Genomic DNA, 21,975 nt, shown 5'->3' on the forward strand with positions numbered 1-21,975 from the left:
GTTCAGTGGACCAGGAAATATTGCTGTCCAGTTCTCAGGGTTTAGGAGATGAGCCTCTACTGCAAATGAGGAAATCAGAGAGCACAGAGTGCTGCTGCTGCTGCTGCTAAATATGTGAAAAATGAGAAAAATGCAGAATAATAGCAATTCACGTGTTTGCTGCATGGCATTTTAAGATTAATTTTACCAGAAAGAAATCTTTCATGTCATTTTAAGATGAATTTTACCAAAAAAACCCTTTGTGGGAGTGAACTTCCAATCCCCTCATGACATTTATGCCTTATTGAGTAATTTGAGACCCATTTGAGAGAGGCAGAAATCTCAAGGGTAGGGAGTTTACAACAACAAACAAGGAGGGAAGTAACACAAAATCAGACAAACCAGAGGGCGGATCAGAGGGATCTATGAAGGTCAGAGGAAAAGCGGAATCCAAATCCAGCTGAATGACCTAACTGAGCATGAAAACTGGACATTATCAGCATCCCGGTTCAACAGGAAACTTCCCTCTGGAGCTAAAACAAAAAGTGTTATTTAATATTTGTCTTACAGTAGAGCTCAGCTAAGATTAGGAAACTATTTTGTTGCTTTTGAGTCCTCAGAGCTGGAATTGCTTCACATCTAATTTTTTTCTTCCACCATCTTTCAAGGCCACTTCTGGTGCCCTTGAAGGATTAGAACTGACATCACTCTGGGTTTTTTTAATGTTTTAAGTGTATTTTAACTGTGGTAAAAGCTGTTTGAGCCTCCCAACACCTCTGGGCTCATCCACAGGGTGCATAAAAAGAGCCTGTGCCACTCTGACTTGTTAAACCCTGCAAAGAGCGCAAAGGCAGAGCCCTGCCCGTTGCTGCAGCACCCAGGGGTGCAGGCTTTGTGCCGGGATTAGCTCCCACATGCCAGCCCTACAATCACAATCAGCACTCCAGAGCCTCCCACAGCAGCCACAAAGGTCAGGCTCAGCTGCTCTTCCCAATTATTCCCCAGCCTGGACAAGAGCAAACACTGGGGCGCGTGGGCTGGGCTTAACGCTGAAGTGCAAAAGCTGCTCAGCTTCTCTTTAACATCTTTTTGGTTTCATCACTGCCATTTGGAAGATTTTGGGTGATTTTTTTAAAATATATTTTCTCGAGGCTCATTGGGCTTGTTAAACCACCCGGAGTGGGACAAGCAGACCACAAAGGCAGCTGGACTCCGAGCCTGAACTTTTAAACCCAAGAGTTGTGAAATACTAATCTTGGAGTGAGGAAAAATGGATTTGCTCAGGTTTAGAGGGCCAGAATGATCAATCAGCACACAAAGGACTCCTTTCATCACTAATGTGCTTTTGCTGGGAATAATATATGTAAGAAAAATGGAGTTTTTAACCTTTTCTCCAGAGAACCACTGCTTTTCAGAACTGCTCGACGGCAGCGATGGGGATGAAGAGGAAATACTTGTCTGTGGAGAAGATTTAGAGCTTAATCCTTTTGATGGCTTGCCTTACTCCTCCCGTTATTATAGACTGATGAAAGAGAGAGAAGAGCTTCCAATATGGAAGGAGAAATGTACTTTCATGGAAAGTTTGCTTCATAATCAAATTGTGATTGTGTCAGGAGATGCTAAGACTGGCAAGAGCTCCCAGGTCAGTACAACAGACTTGGTTGGGGGTTTTTAAATGTATTTTTAGAACATTTAATGAGGTATGAATTGCAGAGTTACTATAACTATTGTGATCCAAGTATTAAGGCCAGAGAGGGAAAGTGAAATACAGAAAGTGAATAAAGATTAATGCGGTCAAATACAGATTTAAAATACATTAAACATTTTAATAACTTTCTTCTAGTACTCAAAAAAATTTCCACTTTGAGTTTTGGTTCTGATTGGTGCTGTATCAGGAAAGAAATACAGGGGGTTTGTCAGAAGGTGAAAAAATTTCTCAGGGAGTGAAGGACTGAAATCAGCAGGGCTGCTTCTCAGGGAGAATTAATGGTCTTTCCCTCCCTTCAGCCAGGAGCAAATGTTCTCTGCAACAGCACAAAATTACTTTACAAAACTCATGTTAAAAGACATCACTGAAGCCAAGATCTCAGTTGAGTCTAAGCACACAAATATCAGCCAGGACTATGAAATTCTGCTCTAACAATATATAACAACCCAGGTCTGTTGTCACAGTGAGCAGACAAGAATTTTCAAGTGTTACCAGCCAAGATATTATTGTTTATGACTGGGATCAGGAGAAAACTTTCTTGCAGGTAAAGCTGTAGGATATTTACTGTTGCAGGGCATTTCATATATCCTAGAGACTTCAATGCTGGACGTTTCTAGAGATCACATATTGAACCAGAGACATCACACTTCTCCCTGAAAATTCCTACATTCCAATAAAAATGATACACACCCACCTGAGGCCTGGAATAACTTTTGGAGTGCCAAGAATTTACCCCTTGTTATTGACTGTAATTTACACACAAAAAACTTGTGTAATAGTAAACAACTTGCTAAGAAATGTTAGATTTTAAATTGCCCTTTAACAAGGAAATTTGTATTGAACCTTTAATAAGATGTAGCACATTGCTGCTTGGTTTTTAAGCATTTCTAGAAAAGCATATAACTATCCAGAAATAAATTATATGTGGTTGATGCACCTAGTTTAAATGAAGGATTTGAAACCTAATATGTCCATTAAAATAATATTTATAATGCAATTTTAATTTCTCATAACAACAACACATGAATATTTTCTAGTGTTGATGTTATGTAAATATATAAATCAGAGAGCTGCTGTGTAAGTTCCGGCAGCAGTTCAGTTTCAGTTATCTCTGTTTGCAGAGTAATTCATCTGAAATTACAGATACTGGCTGTGACATTTGTCAGCTTGAAATCCTGTTTTTCCTGGGACATGTTTTCCATGGGTATGGAGCAGCAGGGGCAGGTTTGCTGCTGAGCCAGCTCGGAACTCAACAGCACCGAGCTCGCTGGATCCATCAGCACATTCTCATAGTGACCCTGCTGTCACCTGCTCCCCAGAGGCCACTTCTGCCCCTTCTGCAGTAAATTCCAACTCGCCTGAGTCCAGCGGAACAATTCCCAGATAAACCTTCCAGTCCCTGTTGAGAATTTAAGAGATCCCAGGTGCTGACATTGATAATTCCCGTGCGTGGCGCAGCCGCCGGCGAGCAGCGAGCACCCAGCTTGATTGAGTTGTTCCATGGGGCTGAAAGAATTCCAATTGCTCGGAATTCCAGTCCCAGCTAAGCAGGTCCAGCACTAACCCCTGGTGTCCTGGTGTCCCTGCAGGTCCCGCAGTGGTGTGCTGAGCACTGCCTGGCCGTGCGGCCCCGCAGGGCCGTGGTGTGCACGCAGGTGCTCCGCCAGGCCGCCCTGGGGCTGGCCCTGCGCGTGGCTGACCAGATGGACGTCAACCTCGGCCACGAGGTCGGGTATTCCGTGCCTTTGGAGAGCTGTGGCACCGCTGAAACCATCCTGAGGTTGGTGCGTTTGGGGTTTGGAGGCCTTCGGGCCAAGGTGTAGCTGGAGGAGGTGGCGGCTGACAGCGCTGCAGGTCAAAGCTGCTTTGTAAAGGTGTAGAGTATTTTAAAATCACTGAATGTACTGAGGTGGAAGGGAGCCACCAGGATCATCCAGTCCAGCTCCTGGGCCTGCACAGACCCCCCAACAATCCCACCCTGGGCATCCCTGGCAGCGCTGTCCCAACGCTCCTGGAGCTCTGGCAGCCTCGGGGCCGGGACCATTCCCTGGGGAGCCTGGGCAGTGCCCAGCACCCTCTGGGGGAAGAGCCTTTCCCTGATATCCAACCTAAATCCCCCCTGGCACAACTTCAGGCCATTCCCTCAGTCCTGACCCCCACAGAGCAGAGATCAGTACCCGCCCCCACTTTTTTCCCTCACATGGAAGTTTTAGACTGCAATAAGCTCTTCCCTCAGTCTCCTCTTTAGAGATTTTGGGATGACTCAATAAGAACTAAAAGGCTTAAAGGAGACATTCTCTGCTAAATCAAAGTAGAGATTTAAGAGAGCGAGGTTACTGTCCATGCAAAACTTCATTAAGCACCTCAGTAACCTCTATTTCTTTTCCTCTACTCTTTTTTTCTATTTTCCAATACAGGAGTGTTCATTACCATAAGAGAACATAGGATAGTTTTTCCCAAAGTAAGGTTAAAATTCAAAAGCAATCAAAAAACATGGCTAAAAGAGGGTATACCCAGAAACAAGAGGAAAATAGAATCCAGGGGGATTTTTGGGAGATAAGAAATGCACTTAATGTAGTAAGTACAGGCCGGTGATGGCAGCAACACAGGGATTCAGCTCTTGAGCCTCCCAGAAAGTTATGAGAGTTATTTTCTCTGGGTCCTTAATATGGCAGGCACAAACTATGATATCCAGATCACAAGCTTTTTTCTCAGCTACTGGTTTCCAGTGCAGAAGAGGATACTCACCACTTCTGAAAATCAATTTCCACTCTTCCTCTTGCCTGTCCTTTCTCTTTCCGTGGAGAACTCCTTAAGCCTCATCCTGCAGTAGAACTTCCTGCAGCTGCTCCTGTTGTGAGGGAGATGAATCCCTTCCTCTCAGACATCAAAACCTGCTTCAAGAATTCCAAGTCCTGCTGAGCAACACAACAAAAATAATATCCTTTAAAAAACTTCCAGCAGCAGGGATAGAAGTGAGAAGGGCCTTTTGGTATAAGTTAATTGCTCATCTTGGTTCAGGCTCTGCCTCAAGTGCACCTTCTTTTCCTCTTCTAAAAGGATTAGTTCCTAGCTCAGGAATTGTTTATGGCATGTGATATGCTTAGATAGTTTGGAAGATAAATAGGTTATGATTTTAGGGCAGAAGTATTTCTGCTTTTGCCTGGAGCATCCTTTCCACCACCGTGCCACTGAGTGGCATTGAATCACACCGGGTTTGTAGCTACTTAAGGAAGGATTTAAACATGTGACTGAGGCTGTGATGTGTCTGCAAAGTACTCTCTGTTCTTATCAAATCTTTCTTGTTGGAACACAAAGAACCAAGCTGCCCCCAAGAAACTGAATTCATTTCTCACAATAATTTCCAAGAGCTTGGTAGAGTTTTGTGCATCTGTGCTGCAGGTACTGCACAGATGAGATGCTCCAGAGGGAAATGATGTCCACGCCCCTGCTGAACCATTATGGTGTCATTGTCTTGGATGATGTGCACGAAAGGACTGTGGCAACAGATGCACTGCTTGGCCTTCTGAAAGATGTCTTGAGAGCGAGAGCAGAGCTGAGGCTGGTGATCCTCACTGCCCCCCACATGTCCAGCACCCTGCAGGATTTCTGTGGCAGCACCCCAGTGATCCAAGTGCAGAGCAGGCACCGCGCTGAGGTCGTGTACTCCTGCAGCATCCACAGGGACCCCTTCCTGTCTGCTCTGAGGCTGCTCTTTGAGATACACCACACCAAAGAGAAGGGGGACATTGTCATCTTCCTGGCATGTGAGCAAGTAAGTTATTAACCTGTTCTCTTTGGGATTTTAATCAGGAAATGTGTGCTTTTATCTGACCGATAGATATCTTATTGCCAGGAGCTAAGACAGCAGATGTGCCACCAGGTTTTATCATTTCACGGTTTTCCTTCAAAGAAGTCATGGCATCCATAACACTATAAAATATCTATATAACATATAAATATTGTGTAACTAATATATACATTTTCTATACAGAAAGGCCACCATCCTTCTGTGATGCAAAAAGCAGCACACAGGGGCACAGGCCACAAGGGCAGGGATTTAATACATTGCAACCTATCCTGGCACTGGGCATCCCACACTTGGTGTTATCCCTGTTTTGTGGCAATGGACACATGGACACAGGTCCAGTCTCCATCAGTGTCCTACTGCACAGGAATGTTTTTACCTTAAACATCCCAACGAGATTTTTCCATTTGGATTCCACTTCCCATCCATTGGTGTGCACAACAGCAAGAGGGAAATGTCACTCCAGAGGTGGGAAAGAAAACCCAGGAATCTCCATGGGCTTGGCCATTCTAAATAGTGGCACCTCTGAATCTCTGCAGACAGCAGTGATTCCCTAAATTCACTGCACCAGCAGGTCCTTTATAGCTGTCAAAGCAATCTGACAATCAAATAAATATTTCTATTATTATTATTATTATTATTATCCTGATCGTAATCCCCAATCTTCCACTGTGTGTCATTAAATCTGCTTTAGAACAACAAATTCACCAGGAAATAATGACTTTTCACAAGCAAAGATAATTTACCATAAACTACCCAGGTGATGTTTGCTGCTTTTCACTGTAAAAAGGGGGATGGATATGAAACACTTTTAATAATGTTAATAATCAGTTTTAAACCTCATAGACACAACTTTTACAAATGATGAAGTAATGAATTCTCTGTGTTAGTCCCCTTATTTACAAGAGGTAATGTCAGAGAAAAACACACACCCTTTCCATATCAAAGGATTGGGAAGAAAGTTTTATTTCTGCTTAAAAGGTTTTTTTTGACAGGCAGATTACCCTCAAAACTAAAATAAGAATTTCTTCTTTGCTGAGAAGAGATCACTCATTTTTCTCCCTCACAATGAACAGAAGACTCATTATGAACCAGAACATCCCATGAATTCTTGTTTAACTGTGATTTAAAGTTTCATATTGGCAATGGTTCACTGTTCCCAAGCACTCAACTGTCTTTAAAACTAAACAAAAATATGAATTAACCAAGAACATCAGGATTTATGAGCTGCCCTGCTGCCAGCCTTGCTATTACATGTCATTCTTGTATCTTTATAACAATTTTTATAGAGCACTTTCAACCTCTAACTACTGTAAATGTGGTGCCACTCTCAAAGAGAAACTCAGTCTGGCTTTCCAATTTTGCAAAACATTTGCTAATAAAAATGCTTTTAAAAAAATTCCCTTTCATACTGAGCAAGCCCATGAATTATTTTTGTGTGCCTTTCAAAAAATTGTGCAGAACATAAATGATTTCTTATTAAAAACCCCCTCAATAACAAAACCCTAAACCAACAACAAAAACTTTTGCAATTCATATCCAACCCCTGGATTTGTGAACTATTTTAAAGGTGATGTCCCATCAACACAAGTTAAGGACATTTTATTGACTTTATTAAATCTTTATAGAGTTTATTAATCATGAGGGGAAAAAAATTCAAACCTTTACAATACTTATATCTTCTTAAACATAATAATTAAGGGAAAGTAGGCAGGTTTCTAAGTATTTTGACCATTTGAGGTGTTGTAATTGGACTAAGAATATAATAATTTCATGAGGAAAAATGTATTTCTCTTGATTACAGGAAATTGAAAAAGCTTATCAGATGATCAGACAGGAACAGTCCAATTTAAACCCTGACCTTGGAGAACTCATCCCCATCCCTTTATACCCCACAAAACAAGACCTGACTCCCAAACCAACTCAAGACAAACAGAAATACTGCAAAAAATACAGGAGGAAAGTGCTACTCACCACCAGCTTTGGAGAATCTTTGATCTGGACTAAAAACGTGACCTTTGTCATCGATGTTGGTGTGGAGAGAAGAAAGGTCAGTGAAGGGAACCAGAAGCACTTTGCCAAAAATAAACTCTGCATGAGGGCCTTTGCAGGGCAGGGGAAAGGGAATTGTGCAGCTCAGATTAATGCAAATAGCGTCTGGAGGCTCACATGTTTTTCTCTTCTTTCACAGCACAGGTTCTATGAGATTTTTAACAAGCAAATTAATAGACTTTAAATCATTTTCATGGACATCTCATGTGAAAACCCAGCAAGAAATCACAATTACTTCTCAACTTTAATCAGAAATCAGTTTTTGAAGTTTCAAAAGCCAGGTGAACGCTCCCAGCTGAAACTGCCACTCAGTTGGGCACCAAACCAATGACAATTCATTTGCAAAATACCTCTCACCTGAGTTCTGGCCTTTCAGCCATAACTCTCTTTTCAGTATCTTACAGATACAGCAAAATACAATCAGTTCTTGGGCACCTATTGGCAGATCTCCTGGTTTAGTAGATTAATCTCATCCCTTATTTAATGACTTAGTAATTGCTCACAGGGGGAATCTCTATTTTTTTAAAGCTGCTTGTGCTCCTCCTGGACATGTGCTCCCATCCAAGTACCTCCAAATGCTGCAATTTATCTAATTAATACTTGATCTTCCACAGTTCATTCTAAGTTTGGCCTCAGTTCTTGTTTGCCACTCTGGGAAGGATTAGTGCAGCTGCAAAAAAAGAAATCTCTCATTCCTTTTACTTCTACAAAAGTGATGTTCTAGGGAATGAGTAACTGTGTAGGAACATGGACTGGAGAGCTGCACTGCTACAGGCTTTGTAACTTTCCTACTTAAAGTAAATATTCCAGTAACAGGCAAAAGAAACAACATAATACAGTTCCTTTCAAGAAAACAAGGTGGAATAACCAAAATTGTAGTTAGGTGTTCCTAAAATTTTGGAGCAGAGATCATTAATCCTTGATTGGCCTTGCAAGTAGTTCAGGGAAAAGCTTATGAACTACCAGTACCTTTCATTTTCATTGCAAAAATCTGTCATTTTAAATGCTTTTAAACTGGGAATTATAAACTAACTCAGTCTCAAGGCAAGCTAAAAAAAAAGTCACACTTTTGTGTGCAAGGACAAAGAGCCTAAAAGCAGTTTTCAATTAGACCATGCTTATTTCTTAAACTTATTCCTACAGCTGCAGTTTTCTTGGATGACAGAAGTGAATTTCATTTCCATGATAACCTGAAGCCCAAAGTGAAATTCAACGAATTAAAAATTTTGTTAATTTAAAATACAAAGCAATGGGAACAAAACAGATCCAACAGTCCTGATATCTATCAAATCACCTCTATCAGTGATGTAATTTTTACCTTTAATTCAATTATTTTGTTTAGTCCTGTGATTATTCCTCCCTCACCAGTTCAAATTCTCATTCAGTCTTTGTGGCTCAAAGGCAGCTGAGCACAGAGGGAAGAGGCAAAGTTTTGTGCAGACCAAAATCCCACCTGAGTGTTGCAGCTGGGATATATCAGCAATTTACCTGCAGGAAAAGAAATTTGTTCCCTGCACTGAAGGATATTTTATCTTTTTTAATGAAAACCCTGCTTAAAGCAGACAGAGTTGACTCAAAAGACAGGAGTGGAAAGCTGCCTTATCCAGGCAGTTTTATGTCTTGCTGGAGACTACAGGCTTGTGGCCAGAGCAGTGAGTGAATCAGCTCCTCAGCTTAATCAAAATAAAGCATAATTAAGAAAAATATAAAACATGGCATCATATATCTCTAATACAGCCTTTGCCCCCTATTCCAGATTGCCAGGTTTCAGTATTAAGACAAAAATCTGGAGTTGGGGAACAAAATGCTATCAGAAGCTGTTGATATTCTGTCACTGGAAGAAAGAAATAATATTTTTTGATGGGTTTTTTGATGAGACCATTTTCTGCTTTAGTAAGGTACATTTCTCCAGGAAAAAAAAAGACATTTATCTTAGAGCACACTTAGCGTGACTGCAAAACATCTGTCAGTTTGTCAGGGTGCTGAGTGCTCTCCTGTCCAAGCTGCTGAAATAAAAAGAAATGAAAACTGTTACTGCCCTTTCTGTAAAATGACTAGAGAGAAATTCAGTGCAGACCATTCATATTTTTGCAGCCCTTGTGTACTTATCTGATGCTTGGTATCTCTTTCATTTAAAGGTGTACAATCCTAGAATCAGAGCAGACTCTGTTCTAACCCAGCCTATCAGCCAAAGTCGAGCAGAGATGCATAAACAAATTCTGGGCATGTCTCCATCAGGTAGAAATATTAGCTCAAAATTTAAATCCATTAGCTCAAATTATTAATGCAACCAACGTGGCAACACGCGGAGGAAGCATTTTAAAAAAGGTAATTTTCCTGAATTCTCTTTCAGGGAAAATCTTCTGCTTGTATCCTGAAGAATTTACTTATAAGGAAATGAAGCCACAAGTTCCAGCCAAAGTTCAGGAATCCAACCTCACCAGCATGGTCCTGTTCCTGAAGAGGATGGACATAGCAGGCTTTGCACACTGTGACTTCATCAGCAGCCCAGGTGAGGGGATGCACCAATTTGCCATATGTTTATTGTTATTTTAGAAATTATTTACGGTTTAATTTTGCCCTGTTGCTCACAGGACCGTTTTTTATTTAAGGACTTGTGATAATATCACCCTGCTTTTACCACTTACCTGCTACAGCAGTTCTCAGCTCAATAGCACTTAGAAAAAAGACCATAAAGTATCTGAATGGAATTGGAATGTTAAAAAAAGAAAAGTCAATATTCCAAATATCTTCTCATCTAGGTTCCATATTATTTTCCTGCAACCCACAAAGAAAATCTGTTCCCCATTGTACGAGGCATTGTACAGATATCCAACAGAATATATTCCTTTAATCAAAAGTTTACAACCCAAATAAACCACTGTTGTTACCTAGGGGACGTGTGTGGAGGAAATGAGCTTCCTCCTTATCCTCCAGCATCTCCCACCTCAAATTTACAATGGGCTGCCCCCTAAGGACAATATTCCTTATAAAATAAACCCAAATACACTTTCAGTACTAAGCAGGGAAGACACTGAATTCTGAGGTAAGGGTCTGAAGGAAGTTGCCAAGTTTTTCCCCCTGACTTCATAATTTAGGGTTTTTTCTATAGAAGGATATTTTCCTCTGTTCTGGCTTATCACAAAACCCAAGTGCCACTGCAAGTTCTGCTGTTGCTTTGAAACTCATTAAAGTGAGAGGAAATAGTCCTGGTTTCATTGGTTTGGGGATTGCTGGCTTCATTCTGATAATTTTCCAGTGCAAACAAGAAAAACTTTTGTATTGTCCTGCCTTTCCTCGTGCACATACACAAAATTGGAATGATCACTTCTCTTCTATGTGCTGTGCACTGTAATTAATCAGTAGTAAAGTGTTAATCCCCACTGTTGGATGTTGCAATAGATAGTTAACTGGAATTTTTAAGAAGAATTTATTCTACTTTTTCCCTCATCTGCTTGTTTAGTAGAAACATGCCTAAAAGAAATCAGAAAAAACATGGTCAGTCTGATGGTAATTCAAAACCAATGAGAACTGGAGTCTTTTGGCCTTGAGAGTGTCACCTCCTGTGCTTAATCCACAAAAACTGCATGGAAAATGCTTATGGAATACAGTTTGCTTCCACTCAAATTTAAATGTATTTTACTATTTTAAAAAAATCTACTTAAACATATTTGTGTTTTTCCTGAATATGAAGAAAGTTGTTCTTGAACTGTAGAAGGAATTAGTAAAATTTTATTAGGGAAAGCATTTGGCATTTTTGGATTTAAAGGTGCAATGGGGAGAGAGCATGAAATGCTAGAGGCACTTAAGGGTTTCACAGATGTAGGAGTTCTAAGTTTTGGCTGTATTTTTGGATAATGCAGCTGAAGAAAAGCATTGTTCTGATGTGTCAAAAATGCATTTGATAAATGTATGGGCTTTACTTGGATGGACATTAAATATGACAAAGTTTTTGCTAACTACATCAAGAGTGCCCCATCCAGGTATTGAACAGTTTTAGGAACTACTGAACAGTGTGAGGAATGCTGGACAAACTGCCTGAATGAGGGAAAACTCCCACAAACACTGCAGGAGTCCTCTGAAAGCAGAGGAGAAAGTCTGCACAATTTCCTTGTCTCCTTCCTGTCCTACACAATTAAACATTTGAGAGAGAGCTTTAATGATCCAGCACAGCTCTTCTTTTACCCAGGATACATCACACACTGGCTTGCTTTCCACTTTGGAGCAGGCAGTGAACTTTTTTTCCTAGTAGCACTTTTAGATTGATCCCTACACGATCCTCCAGAGATGAGTGTAAAGCTCCCACAGTCAGAACACAGAGTTTGAAGTGCCTGCTGTGAACTTGTCTGAAAGAAACTGGAATACTGAGGGGAGGCATTTGGCAGGGGAGTCAGTTCTTGTCTTAGACCAACTCACAAAACTCAAAACATGTCAGGCTTTCAAGCACATAAGCCCAAGAATGATTTGGGCGGGGAGGGACCCTAAAGATCCTCCAGTTTCAAGCCCCTGCCATGGGTTTGAGTATTCCATGGCTCTTCACCTCCTTGGAGCTGAGGCCCCTTTCAGTAAAGGGAGTAAAGACGTTGCAGCACCTCTCACGTGCCACGGGCTTTCCTCTGTCCAACAAACATTCTCACCTTTCTCTGCAGTTGAAACAGAGAGAGGCTTGGAGGCCTTAGGTTTGAGCTTTTGTATTTTTCAAATGCTGCACTGCCTAGTGAGTAACTCTGAAGTTTCCTGTTAACTACTGTTCTCTCACGCTGGTCAGACAAAACAAACCCTCTCTAGGTTTGCTCTCCAAGGACACCAGGCCCCAAAATGTGTAAACTAAAGCCTAGAGAAGGGGGGGGCAAACTGGGGGTTATTACATCATTAACTGAAGTTATAATTGGAGAATTAACCCTGATATGCAAATGAGCCGAACTTATAAAGGTGTGGAGAACCTGTGACCCAGTATAAATACCTACCTTTTATTCTCTTATTTTTGTCTAGCCTCTGCTTTTAGGTGGTCACCTCAAGGCATAAATTTTAGGTGAATTTCTCCTAAACAAAATAAAGTTTTCACTGAGATGGCAGAGTAAGGCACAGGCATGAACTGGTGAGCAAACAAATCAGAAGGACACTGAAATTCAGAGCAAGAAGTATTTCACAATCTGTTTCCTGCACATAGAGAACATACAGCAGATAAGAAACAAAAATTACATCAGTAAAACATTTTATTTCTGCTCAGCAACAATGTGCACAAGGGATTTTTCTTTTTTCCACTGCTCTTTGAGGAGAAATAAAAGCCTGGATTAACTCTGACTCATTACTGCATTATGAAAGCAACAAACATGTCAGGCTTACAGCTGCTGCATTTAATTCATGCCATAATCGAGAGGAGCAAATGCAGCAGAGCTTGTTCCCCTTTCTGGAATTCATGAGCCAGAGGAAAATGAATCTGGCACTGCAGCTCCGAAGTGCATTAGTGGGATTCCAGTGCCACTACAACAGGGATGTGTTTACATTTTGATCAGTTAATCAGATTGATCTTTGCTGGGGTTGATAATGGGACAAAAGAATTCCAGTCCCATAGATTGCAGCAGCACTGAGTACTTTTGTAAATCGCTGGAAAATCCTTACCTAAACTAAGCAAATCATTATAAAGATGAAGCCATGTAAAATTCCTGTGGGGAGTCAAGGTGAAAGCACTTACAGATTCCGCATTCATTCCCAATTTCCCTAAATAATTTTCAGGTAATTTTATGGTCATGGATGCCATGACATTTGAGAGCTATGCTTTTACAACCCCCTGGAGAATATATTTCTAGAACATCCAGAATAACAAGAGTTGTATAAATTTATATCATTTCAAATGGTTTCAGAAGAATAAATTGGTGGCATATTTTCACTGGGGACTGTCAAAGACAGAAACTCAATGCACCATGTAAGGTCTGCTCAACAGAGACCATTCAGGGCAGATTTATTACCTTAAATTTACTCGTTAATTCTTTGATGTTTTAAATTCTGGCTTTCATCAATGAAATGATGTGTGCAGACATTATTCAGTCTATTTTGTCAGGACAAGGCAGGTCAGGCCCTGTCCTGGCTGTCCCTGCTGGCAGAAAAGCCCAGCAGGGACCATCACCAGCCAGACTGGAGGAGTGATGAAGCAGCATGAGGGGGAATGGAAAGACTGCAAAGTACGAGTTTGGGAAAGTAATTCTTAATGATCAACTATCATTGCAAAATAATAGTTACAGAACTGGTGGCTTCAGAGCAAAACAGACACATAAAAAACCCTGACTCAGAAGTTACAGGGGGAAAAAGAGAATCAGGAGGAAATCTGACTCTTCTGTGCTTGCAGAAGAAAAACCTGTGCATAATATGAGGAAAACTTGGCATAGACTCCTCTGTCTCTTCAGTGTGCTATCCAAGGAGCAATGCTGGAAATCAGGAACAGCAAACACCGCTCCCCAGGACTGTTCTCCCTGCAGTAATTACTTTGGCAGCTCTCTGTGCTGTTCAGCCCAACAGAACCTGCAAAACCTGTGGTGTGCCAGGCAGAGAATCAGCTCTTTAAAGACAATATCCCTTCACCTGACATCCATGGCAGCTCTAACTTTTTAAGTTATTCCCATGGAAGGAAAAAAATCTATCAAAAAAGGTGTTTTATATACTCAGCATTTGCAGAGTAGGAGACCAGAAAACAGGAGCTGTGGATGCCCCAAAGAAGCACAGGAGAGCAGTTAAATGGACTACTAAAAATCATCAAATTTAAGTTTCATTCCTATCTCTAATATCCACTTATTACAGAAATTTGACCAAATCCCTAAATAACTCGCTTCCTAATGCAACAAGAATAATACTTTAGAATTTATTTGATCACACCTTGAGCATTTCACTTTCAGCCATGTGGGATGTGGTACCAAAGACTGCGGGTCTCCCTTTAGAGACAGAACTTACTCTGTTCACATCAAAGTTACAAAAATATGAAACCAAGAATATAATTTTAAGTAGCTTGGAAGTCTCAGATAAACGATTCCAGTGCTAACAGTAACATTTAGTTATATATTTGCTTTACTAAGCCTAAAAAGGATCAAAAGCAGGATCTGTATTTACATAAAACTGGTCTGCTTTCCTGAAAAGAGTCCAGAGCAACCCAGTCTTGAGCAGCCAAAGAACACAGACCAGGGAAAGAAAACAGCAGGTTAGGAAATACCTTCTAAAATTCCAGGGATGTGACAGTTTCTTGTTGAAAGCACAGGACACATCTTGAGAGGTTTTTTTAGCTTTGCTCTTCTGAAAGCAGCAGTGGAGTCACAAATCCTCGTGGTTCACACCTCAAGGCAGCAGTGGCTGGTGCTGGCAAGAAGCCCTACAAAGCCCTACTCTAATTTTTTATTTTTTGCTTTTTTACTCTTCCTTCACCTGCTCTAATCCACCTTTACTGTCTTGTCCTTTCTAGAGCAATAAAACTCCAGGAGTCGTTTTTTCTATTTTTTTCCAGAACACTCATAGCAAGACAGGGAAGTAATTTGTGCTTATAAATCTCAAGACAACTAACTCTAGGGCATAAAAATGCAAATTACTGATGCTATCAGGGGGTTGAAATTGGCTGCCATATAACCATATATTTTGTGAGCTCTAGCACAAACTACTTTGTTGACTTCTGGAAATTAGCTTTCCATGATTTCCTAGTAATTACTACACATCTGAATGACCCTTTTACTCTCCCTGTATTTTCAATCACTGATTTTTATTTCCTGTCACTGCCTCGTATTCATCATCAGCTGCTACTTCTCATTTCTTTAAAATTCTTAAGTATTTTTTTCTCAGATGCTTTAGCTTTTGCAAGGGCTCATTGTTTATGCCATTAAACCTCACATATCTGATAATAAATGTTCTCTCTCGATAGAATTGTACAGGCAGAGGTAAGAACTCTGAGACTGAAATGAAGCAGGTCCACAGTTTTAACAGGAATTTACAGGCTCCTGAGAGAATTTGTCTGAAAACTGGGTGTTTTAAACTTAACTGAAGTCACATTAGCAGATTCACATGCTGGAGAAGTTCTGGAGAAGTTCATGTAAGGGGAATTAATAAACTATTTTTTCCCTTCAGACATGAGTAACAGAACGAGGTTAAAAACAACAGGTGCTTGTTTGCTTCCCATCTTACTTTTTCCTTGATTATAAGTAGTTAATTACAGAGAGCTGGCAATCAACAGTTCACTGCCAATGAAGTTAAAACCCCATCTCAAGATTTTCTTGCAAAAAGTGTGGGGAATGTGTGGCTAAATGCGACCTAGCAGCTAATTACAGCCTTGCTTTGCTTTTAATCTTGGTGATGCCAGACACATTCCCACTCTTAATGAATGCAAGAAATTATTTCTACTCATCTACTAATGAAGATCCAAGTGCAAATACACCCCCTGCCTGTGTGGGCAGCTGTGGTTGTGGTCAGGTTATTTTATTCAGGGATTTTTTTCACATTAAAATGCAGACTGACAGCAGCCCACAGAAGCTGACAAATGGCCAGCGCAGCTTCTCAGGGCTGGGGACCAGGCCAAGTCCTGCTGCAATGGAATTTCTGCCACCAGCTTCAAGGGGACTGGAATTTAACTTGTTATCCATAGAACTGAGAAAATAGCAACCAGTTCCGTAGAATGGAGTAAGGAGAAAGTTGCTGCAGTGGTTGGAGAGCAGTTGTGAATATAAATGAACTGGCACCTATAAAAGTTATTGAGCATTCAATACAACCTGGAATAGAAATTTGCCTTTGAAAAGAGCTAGGAGGAAAGAACTTTAAAGAACCTTCACACTTCAAGAGTTCCCAAATTTCCACCTCTGTCTTTCATGCTCTGGCAACAATTTTTTGGAGTGTAGACCTGACAACTTCAAGTTCAGGTTCCCTCTCCCCAGCCCCAGAACTGGAGCCACATATGCTTGTTTGACCTACTTTTATCACCATCAGATTTCCTACAGACCTGCTCAAGTTCTAATTTTAAGTGTTGATTTGCTTAATCCTGTCCTCTCAGGACATTTTCCTATATTCCCTCATTATTTTTGCTGCCTCACTGTTCTCACTTCTACCCATGGAGGCTGTAAGGAAGTTATAACCCACACTAAGAGAAAACTGAACATTGAGTTTTGTGGAGTGAGAAAGTACAGCCAATTGCTAGGGAGATACTTTCTTTTACTACAATCCCATTTTTCTTCTGGTATCATGAGAACCTATGTAAAAAAAGTATAATAATTAAAAAGGCAACCAAGAGATCTCCAAATACCTGCAAGAATAACAGTTACAACTTCTGTAAATGCTTCTCTGGTTAAAAAAGATCTTTCCTAGAGCTGTCCTGTATCTCAGCACCCCTCAAATGTGACCATCCCTCTTAAAAAAAGAACGAACACAAAACAACTCACCTGAAAACTGCCAAAAATGGAAGCAGTTTTGACACAGTCTAGGGGCAAATACAGAATTCAGGATTGTGTCTGGGCTTTTGACAAAAATTGTTCTGACATAAAAAGCAACAACAAAGAGATGTGCAACTCTATGATTGTTACCTTGTATTTTCTTCCTCCAGAATTTTCTCAGCCTTCCATTCATCCATTAGTTTTTGTTCTTACTCACTGTCAAATAAAAGAAGTTGATTCCTCTCATTTCCCCACAGGAAATACACAACTGAAATATTATAATGACAATCCAGACATTCATTTCTGTGTAGCCACTCTCAAGAACCGGAATTCTCTTCCCTTTTCCTTAGCTCCTGAAAGCCTGATGCAGGCTTTGGAAGATCTGGATTATCTGGCAGCGCTGGATAACGACGGAAACCTCTCTGAATTTGGGATTATTATGTCAGAATTCCCCCTGGATCCACAGCTGTCCAAGGCACTGCTGGCTTCGTGTGAATTTGAGTGTGTGGATGAGATGCTCACCATTGCAGCCATGGTAACAGGTACTCCCGGGTCAGCTCTCACTGCAGGCCTTGTGCCACCTGCCCAATCCAAACTCTTTCCAAATCTATCCACAAAAGCAACAAAAAAGCAAATTTTTGTTATTCTCATCCTGCTTATTTCAAGTAAATTAATGTCTGGCTGTGCAAGTCTTGACTGTAAGGATACAATCAAACCTAAGTAAGGAATTCCCACAGAGCATTCCATTTCCAGCCTTCAGCTGCCCATAGGCTTCCTCCCTTTTGTCAGAAACATCCCTTCAAAATGAAACATTCTTATATTAATCTACATTTGTTACAGATTGGTGCAGCAAATTAGGGGAAGTTCTAATTATAAAACAACATTGAACTGTTGACCTAGAAAGAGTTTCTTTGTGATCTTGTCTCTCTACTTCAAATATTTTATAAAACTAACATAACCTTGGAGCCTTATGCAGCAAACACATGAACCACAGGATATCAAGAGGCTTTAGTTGATCTCCTTGCAGGACAACTTTTTATGCCCAAACTGGGTTGATTTTTAACTTGTGATAATTTTTTAAAGTACATATAACAAATGTAAATGATTGAGCACAGGCACAATTCAATTTTAGAAAAGGTCAACCATCTCAAAAGACACAAAAGTAAAATGCACTGGAAAGCACAGATTTCAACACAGAGGGGCAAATTAAGGCATTAAATCAATAAATTTAGTGGTTTTCTATAAAAGAAATATTTTGTTTGGATTCTGGATAAATTGGTTTGTGCCATCATGCAGCATTTTTGGTACCAGCCTGGGAGAAAGCTGCTCACCTGCTTTTGTGTTTGCAGCACACATTAACTAAACAAGACTGAAAGGACACTCACATAAATAAACCCTTAGTGAATGCAGCAGGTTCAGTTCTTCAGCACCAATCCAACACTGGGGATTAAAGGCAACTGAGGAAGGAAAAACCCAAAAATACCCGTGGGGTTTTGTGCATGCACCTCTGCGTCTTCACCAAAACCAAACTGACTCGGTTTTCTCCTCAGCTCCCAACTGCTTCCTGCACGCCCCTCCTGGCACAGAGGAGATCGCTCTGACCTGCTGGCGCCGCTTCTCCCACCCTGCAGGAGATCACTTCACCCTCATCAACGTCTTCAACGCCTTCAAGGCAGCCACTGCCAACCCCACAGACCCAGGCAAGTGTGCCCGAGGCAAAATGAAGCCCACTGGGACCAAAACCAAAAAAACAAACCCAAAGATCTGATGATTCTTTCTAGAATTGCTGATGTGCAGGGAGAAACCTATGGGAGTTGCTATTGCTGATGAATATTAATTAATTAATTAATTAACAACTACCTGAGAGAGCATCCTTTACCCAACAGGGATCTATAACCACTATTCCAATTGTCCTTTGACGTGATGCTGTGCAAAACCAGAATGATGGTTCTTCCTGTAGAAGCACAAAATCCAAGCTTAGGATGAATAAAAGGTGTTGAGGAGGGCCTCAATTCCCCCAACAGCCCAACAATTCTGGTGGGGTTTTGATAGCTGTGAACTGAAAGGAAAATTTAAGGGAAAAGTGGAAAGTAGCAAAGTCTGCATTTACAGGAGGCCAAATAAAAGGCAGGAGACTGCAGAGCAGCAGAAGCTCTTCACTGCATTTTCCTGTGCTCAAACATCCTGCTCTGCTTCATTTAGCCCGAGACAGCAGAGGGATACATTTGCACATACTGAGTAAAAACTTGAGACAGGGAAGCAGGATTTCTTCCTTCCTGTTCAGTCATGTGGAATGCTGAAGGGAGCTCCAGGAGAACCAGTCCTTTACCCAAATGCAGGATCAGCACCAGCACCACAGATGTGATTTCAGCTCCATATCCTGGCCTGAATCCTTAAGGCCTGAAAAATAGAATCGCTACTCATTCTCTGAGAAGCTTTACTTAGAGCAAAGAAGGGATTTGATTCAGAAAGAAATAGCTGCAGTTCTATAAAACTAAGTGAGGATATCAAGTATTGCCCACTTACTTTGCAAGCTGAGCCTAAGCTGTCTGTATGGCTCATTACCAGAATTTTGGGCATCATCTGCAGCAGTGCAAAAGCATTTCACAGAGCAGCATCTCTGTGGATTGCACCCATTGGTAAGATTCTGCTTTAAGTCAAAACACTGGTTTTTTTTCCTCCACAGACTTCAGCAATGAGAAATGGTGCCGTGATTATTTCCTGAGCTGTTCTGCTCTGAGCATGGCAGAGATGATCAGAGCCGAGCTGGTGGAGATTATGAAGCGCATTGAGCTTCCCATTTCAGAACCAGATTTTGGATCAGAAGAAAATCTACTAAGCATTAAGAAAGCTCTTTTATCTGGTTACTTCATGCATGTAAGGAAAAACACTGTGGTTTCATCTTCCTGCACTGTTAAATTATGTAGAATGCTTTCAGAAAACTTAAGTTCATTAGTGAAATCTCTTGATCACCAGAAAGGATAAAAGCCATTTTTTTTCCCAGTGTATCAAACACTTCTGCCCATTCCAGCCTTTTCTCTGGGGTTCATCTCTCGCTGCACACAGTTCACACACTCCACACAGCAATAAGAAAACTGCCAATATGCCTTTCACTCAAAGAACTCTTTTGCCTCAAAAAACTCTTGAACTTGAAATATTCCTTTAGGAATTATTCCCCCTTTGAAGCTGTTTTTGTGAAAATTGCCTGGAAATAGAGAAATTACTTGGATATATTTAGGTGTATGTAATACACAGCTTGTTCATCTCAGGAAGGCACCCTCTGATTGTAAATATAAACTAGATTGATTTATTCCCACCTGAGTCCCCAGGCTTTCCTTCACATCCCTGTGCTCCACCCCAACACAAAAATGACCCCTCCCAACTGCACATTTCATGTGCTGACACATTGTATTTAAAAGCCTATGACAAGTATATATGCTGAAGAAAATATGTTTGTATGTTTTCACACAGACCCTTCAAAGCCAAAGTCAGATACTTTTGCACTTATTTGTTGCAGCTTCCTTTCAAACACATAGATCAACGTTTTCTTTAAGTCTCATTTCATGGTATCCAGTCCCAAGTTTTCCCACACAAATTTGAGGAGAAGTTTAGCCTCTCCAGTTAAAAGTAGCTGAAGGGAAGTCCAATTTCTGATTTTAATCTACTAGGCACTGATCAATTAAATAATGGACAACTCTCTCAATTTTTTATTTTTTAGATGGCTCGTGATGTGGATGGCTCAGGGAACTACTTAATGCTAACACACAAACAAGTGGCCCAGCTCCATCCCTTCTCATCCTATTACAACACCAGGAGGATTCCAGAGTGGGTTTTATTCCACGAGTTCAGCATCTCAGAAGGCAATTCCATCAGAGTCATCTCTGAGATCTCCCCCCATCTGTAAGTGAACTGTGATGAAGCTGCTCCTTCACTCCTAAATCCACCACAAAATCCTCACTTTAGGGGGATAAAAAAATAAAAAAGGGAAGATCTGTGATCTCAGGCCCTCACTATTCTATTTGCCACTGTAACTGTAATCAATTGAAAAACACCACATTATTAGCTGCAAAAGTTTCTTCCAAAGTAAAATACAGAGAAAATAAAATTCAGAGTTACCAGAGCAGTGTACTCACACATTAATCGAGCTGGGAAGGTCTTTGTTCCCTGAAAACCGATTTTCCAGCAAATCGTTTTCTTAACATATTTTCTGTACCCAGCCAGCTGAATCGTGGACTGTTTATGGATTCAGAGAGAGACCAGAGCCTTCCTTTTGCAAAAATCTCTTTACATGAAGAATATGCATTTCACTCTCCCATCTTTTCTATTTCCCATGTTTATAGGAGAGCTTTTTTCATAATGCTATTGAGCCACTCTGTTCTAAAGCAGGGAAATTGCTATTTCATGCAACCTGCAGCACTGGGAACTGCACTGCACCTCAAGTGCAGGCTGAGGATATTCAATGCAAGGCTGCTGAAAGCATCTTGGAGAGACTCTTGGATTCTTGCAGAGTTTTGGGTTGAAATATCAACTTTGTAGTTCCTTTTATATATGCCTGGAAATAATGATTCAAATATTTCAAAATTCAATTAAAAAATTAATAATGTTTTGTTTAATTTCCTCCCCAGATTTGCAGAGCTGGTACCTCAGTATTATTTCAGCAACCTTCCTCCAAGTGAAAGCAAGGATATTCTGCAGGAAGTCATCAATCACTTGGCACCTGTTTCAGCCACAAAGGAGGAACAGAAAACTGACAATAACAGCAAAGAAAATGAGGAATTTCCCCGAACTCCTACTGAGCAGAGATGTGTTATTCAGTGATTTTAGACTGAACTATCACATAGTGGACAACAATAAATAAAAGCAATATATCCAAAGTACCTCCCCACCTTAACCCATGAAATTATTTTAAACTTTTGACAGAAATGTATTTAACAGCAGAAACAAAAAGAAAAAGCACTTTTCTCAACAAAAGTGGTTGAATGCACTATTTTGGAACAAAGCCTCATGATTTAGCTTTGGTTAAAAACACATTCAGG

The 21,975-nt window shown here is 40.7% G+C and overlaps 1 protein-coding gene and 1 long non-coding RNA gene across 2 annotated transcripts; one reads left to right on the forward strand and one right to left on the reverse strand.

Annotated features, from left to right (window-relative positions):
* The first annotated feature begins 779 nt into the window (after positions 1-779).
* Positions 780-21,933, forward strand: DHX32 (DEAH-box helicase 32 (putative)). Its single transcript, XM_048310415.1, has 11 exons — positions 780-1,621; positions 3,277-3,467; positions 5,090-5,462; positions 7,300-7,545; positions 9,686-9,785; positions 9,901-10,059; positions 17,290-17,481; positions 18,490-18,639; positions 19,626-19,816; positions 20,658-20,839; positions 21,565-21,933. Exons 1-11 carry the CDS (start codon positions 1,352-1,354, stop codon positions 21,755-21,757), a joined length of 2,247 nt encoding a protein of 748 aa, XP_048166372.1. The 5' UTR covers positions 780-1,351; the 3' UTR covers positions 21,758-21,933.
* On the reverse strand, positions 1,779-5,094 carry LOC125329081. The gene is made up of 2 exons (XR_007205037.1): positions 4,436-5,094; positions 1,779-3,548 (listed from the first exon to the last, which is right to left on the reverse strand). It is a non-coding gene; the product is annotated as an uncharacterized LOC125329081 (long non-coding RNA).
* Positions 21,934-21,975: the final 42 nt, after the last annotated feature.

Source organism: Corvus hawaiiensis, chromosome 8, assembly GCF_020740725.1.
Source record: "Corvus hawaiiensis isolate bCorHaw1 chromosome 8, bCorHaw1.pri.cur, whole genome shotgun sequence".
Taxonomy (NCBI): domain Eukaryota; kingdom Metazoa; phylum Chordata; class Aves; order Passeriformes; family Corvidae; genus Corvus; species Corvus hawaiiensis.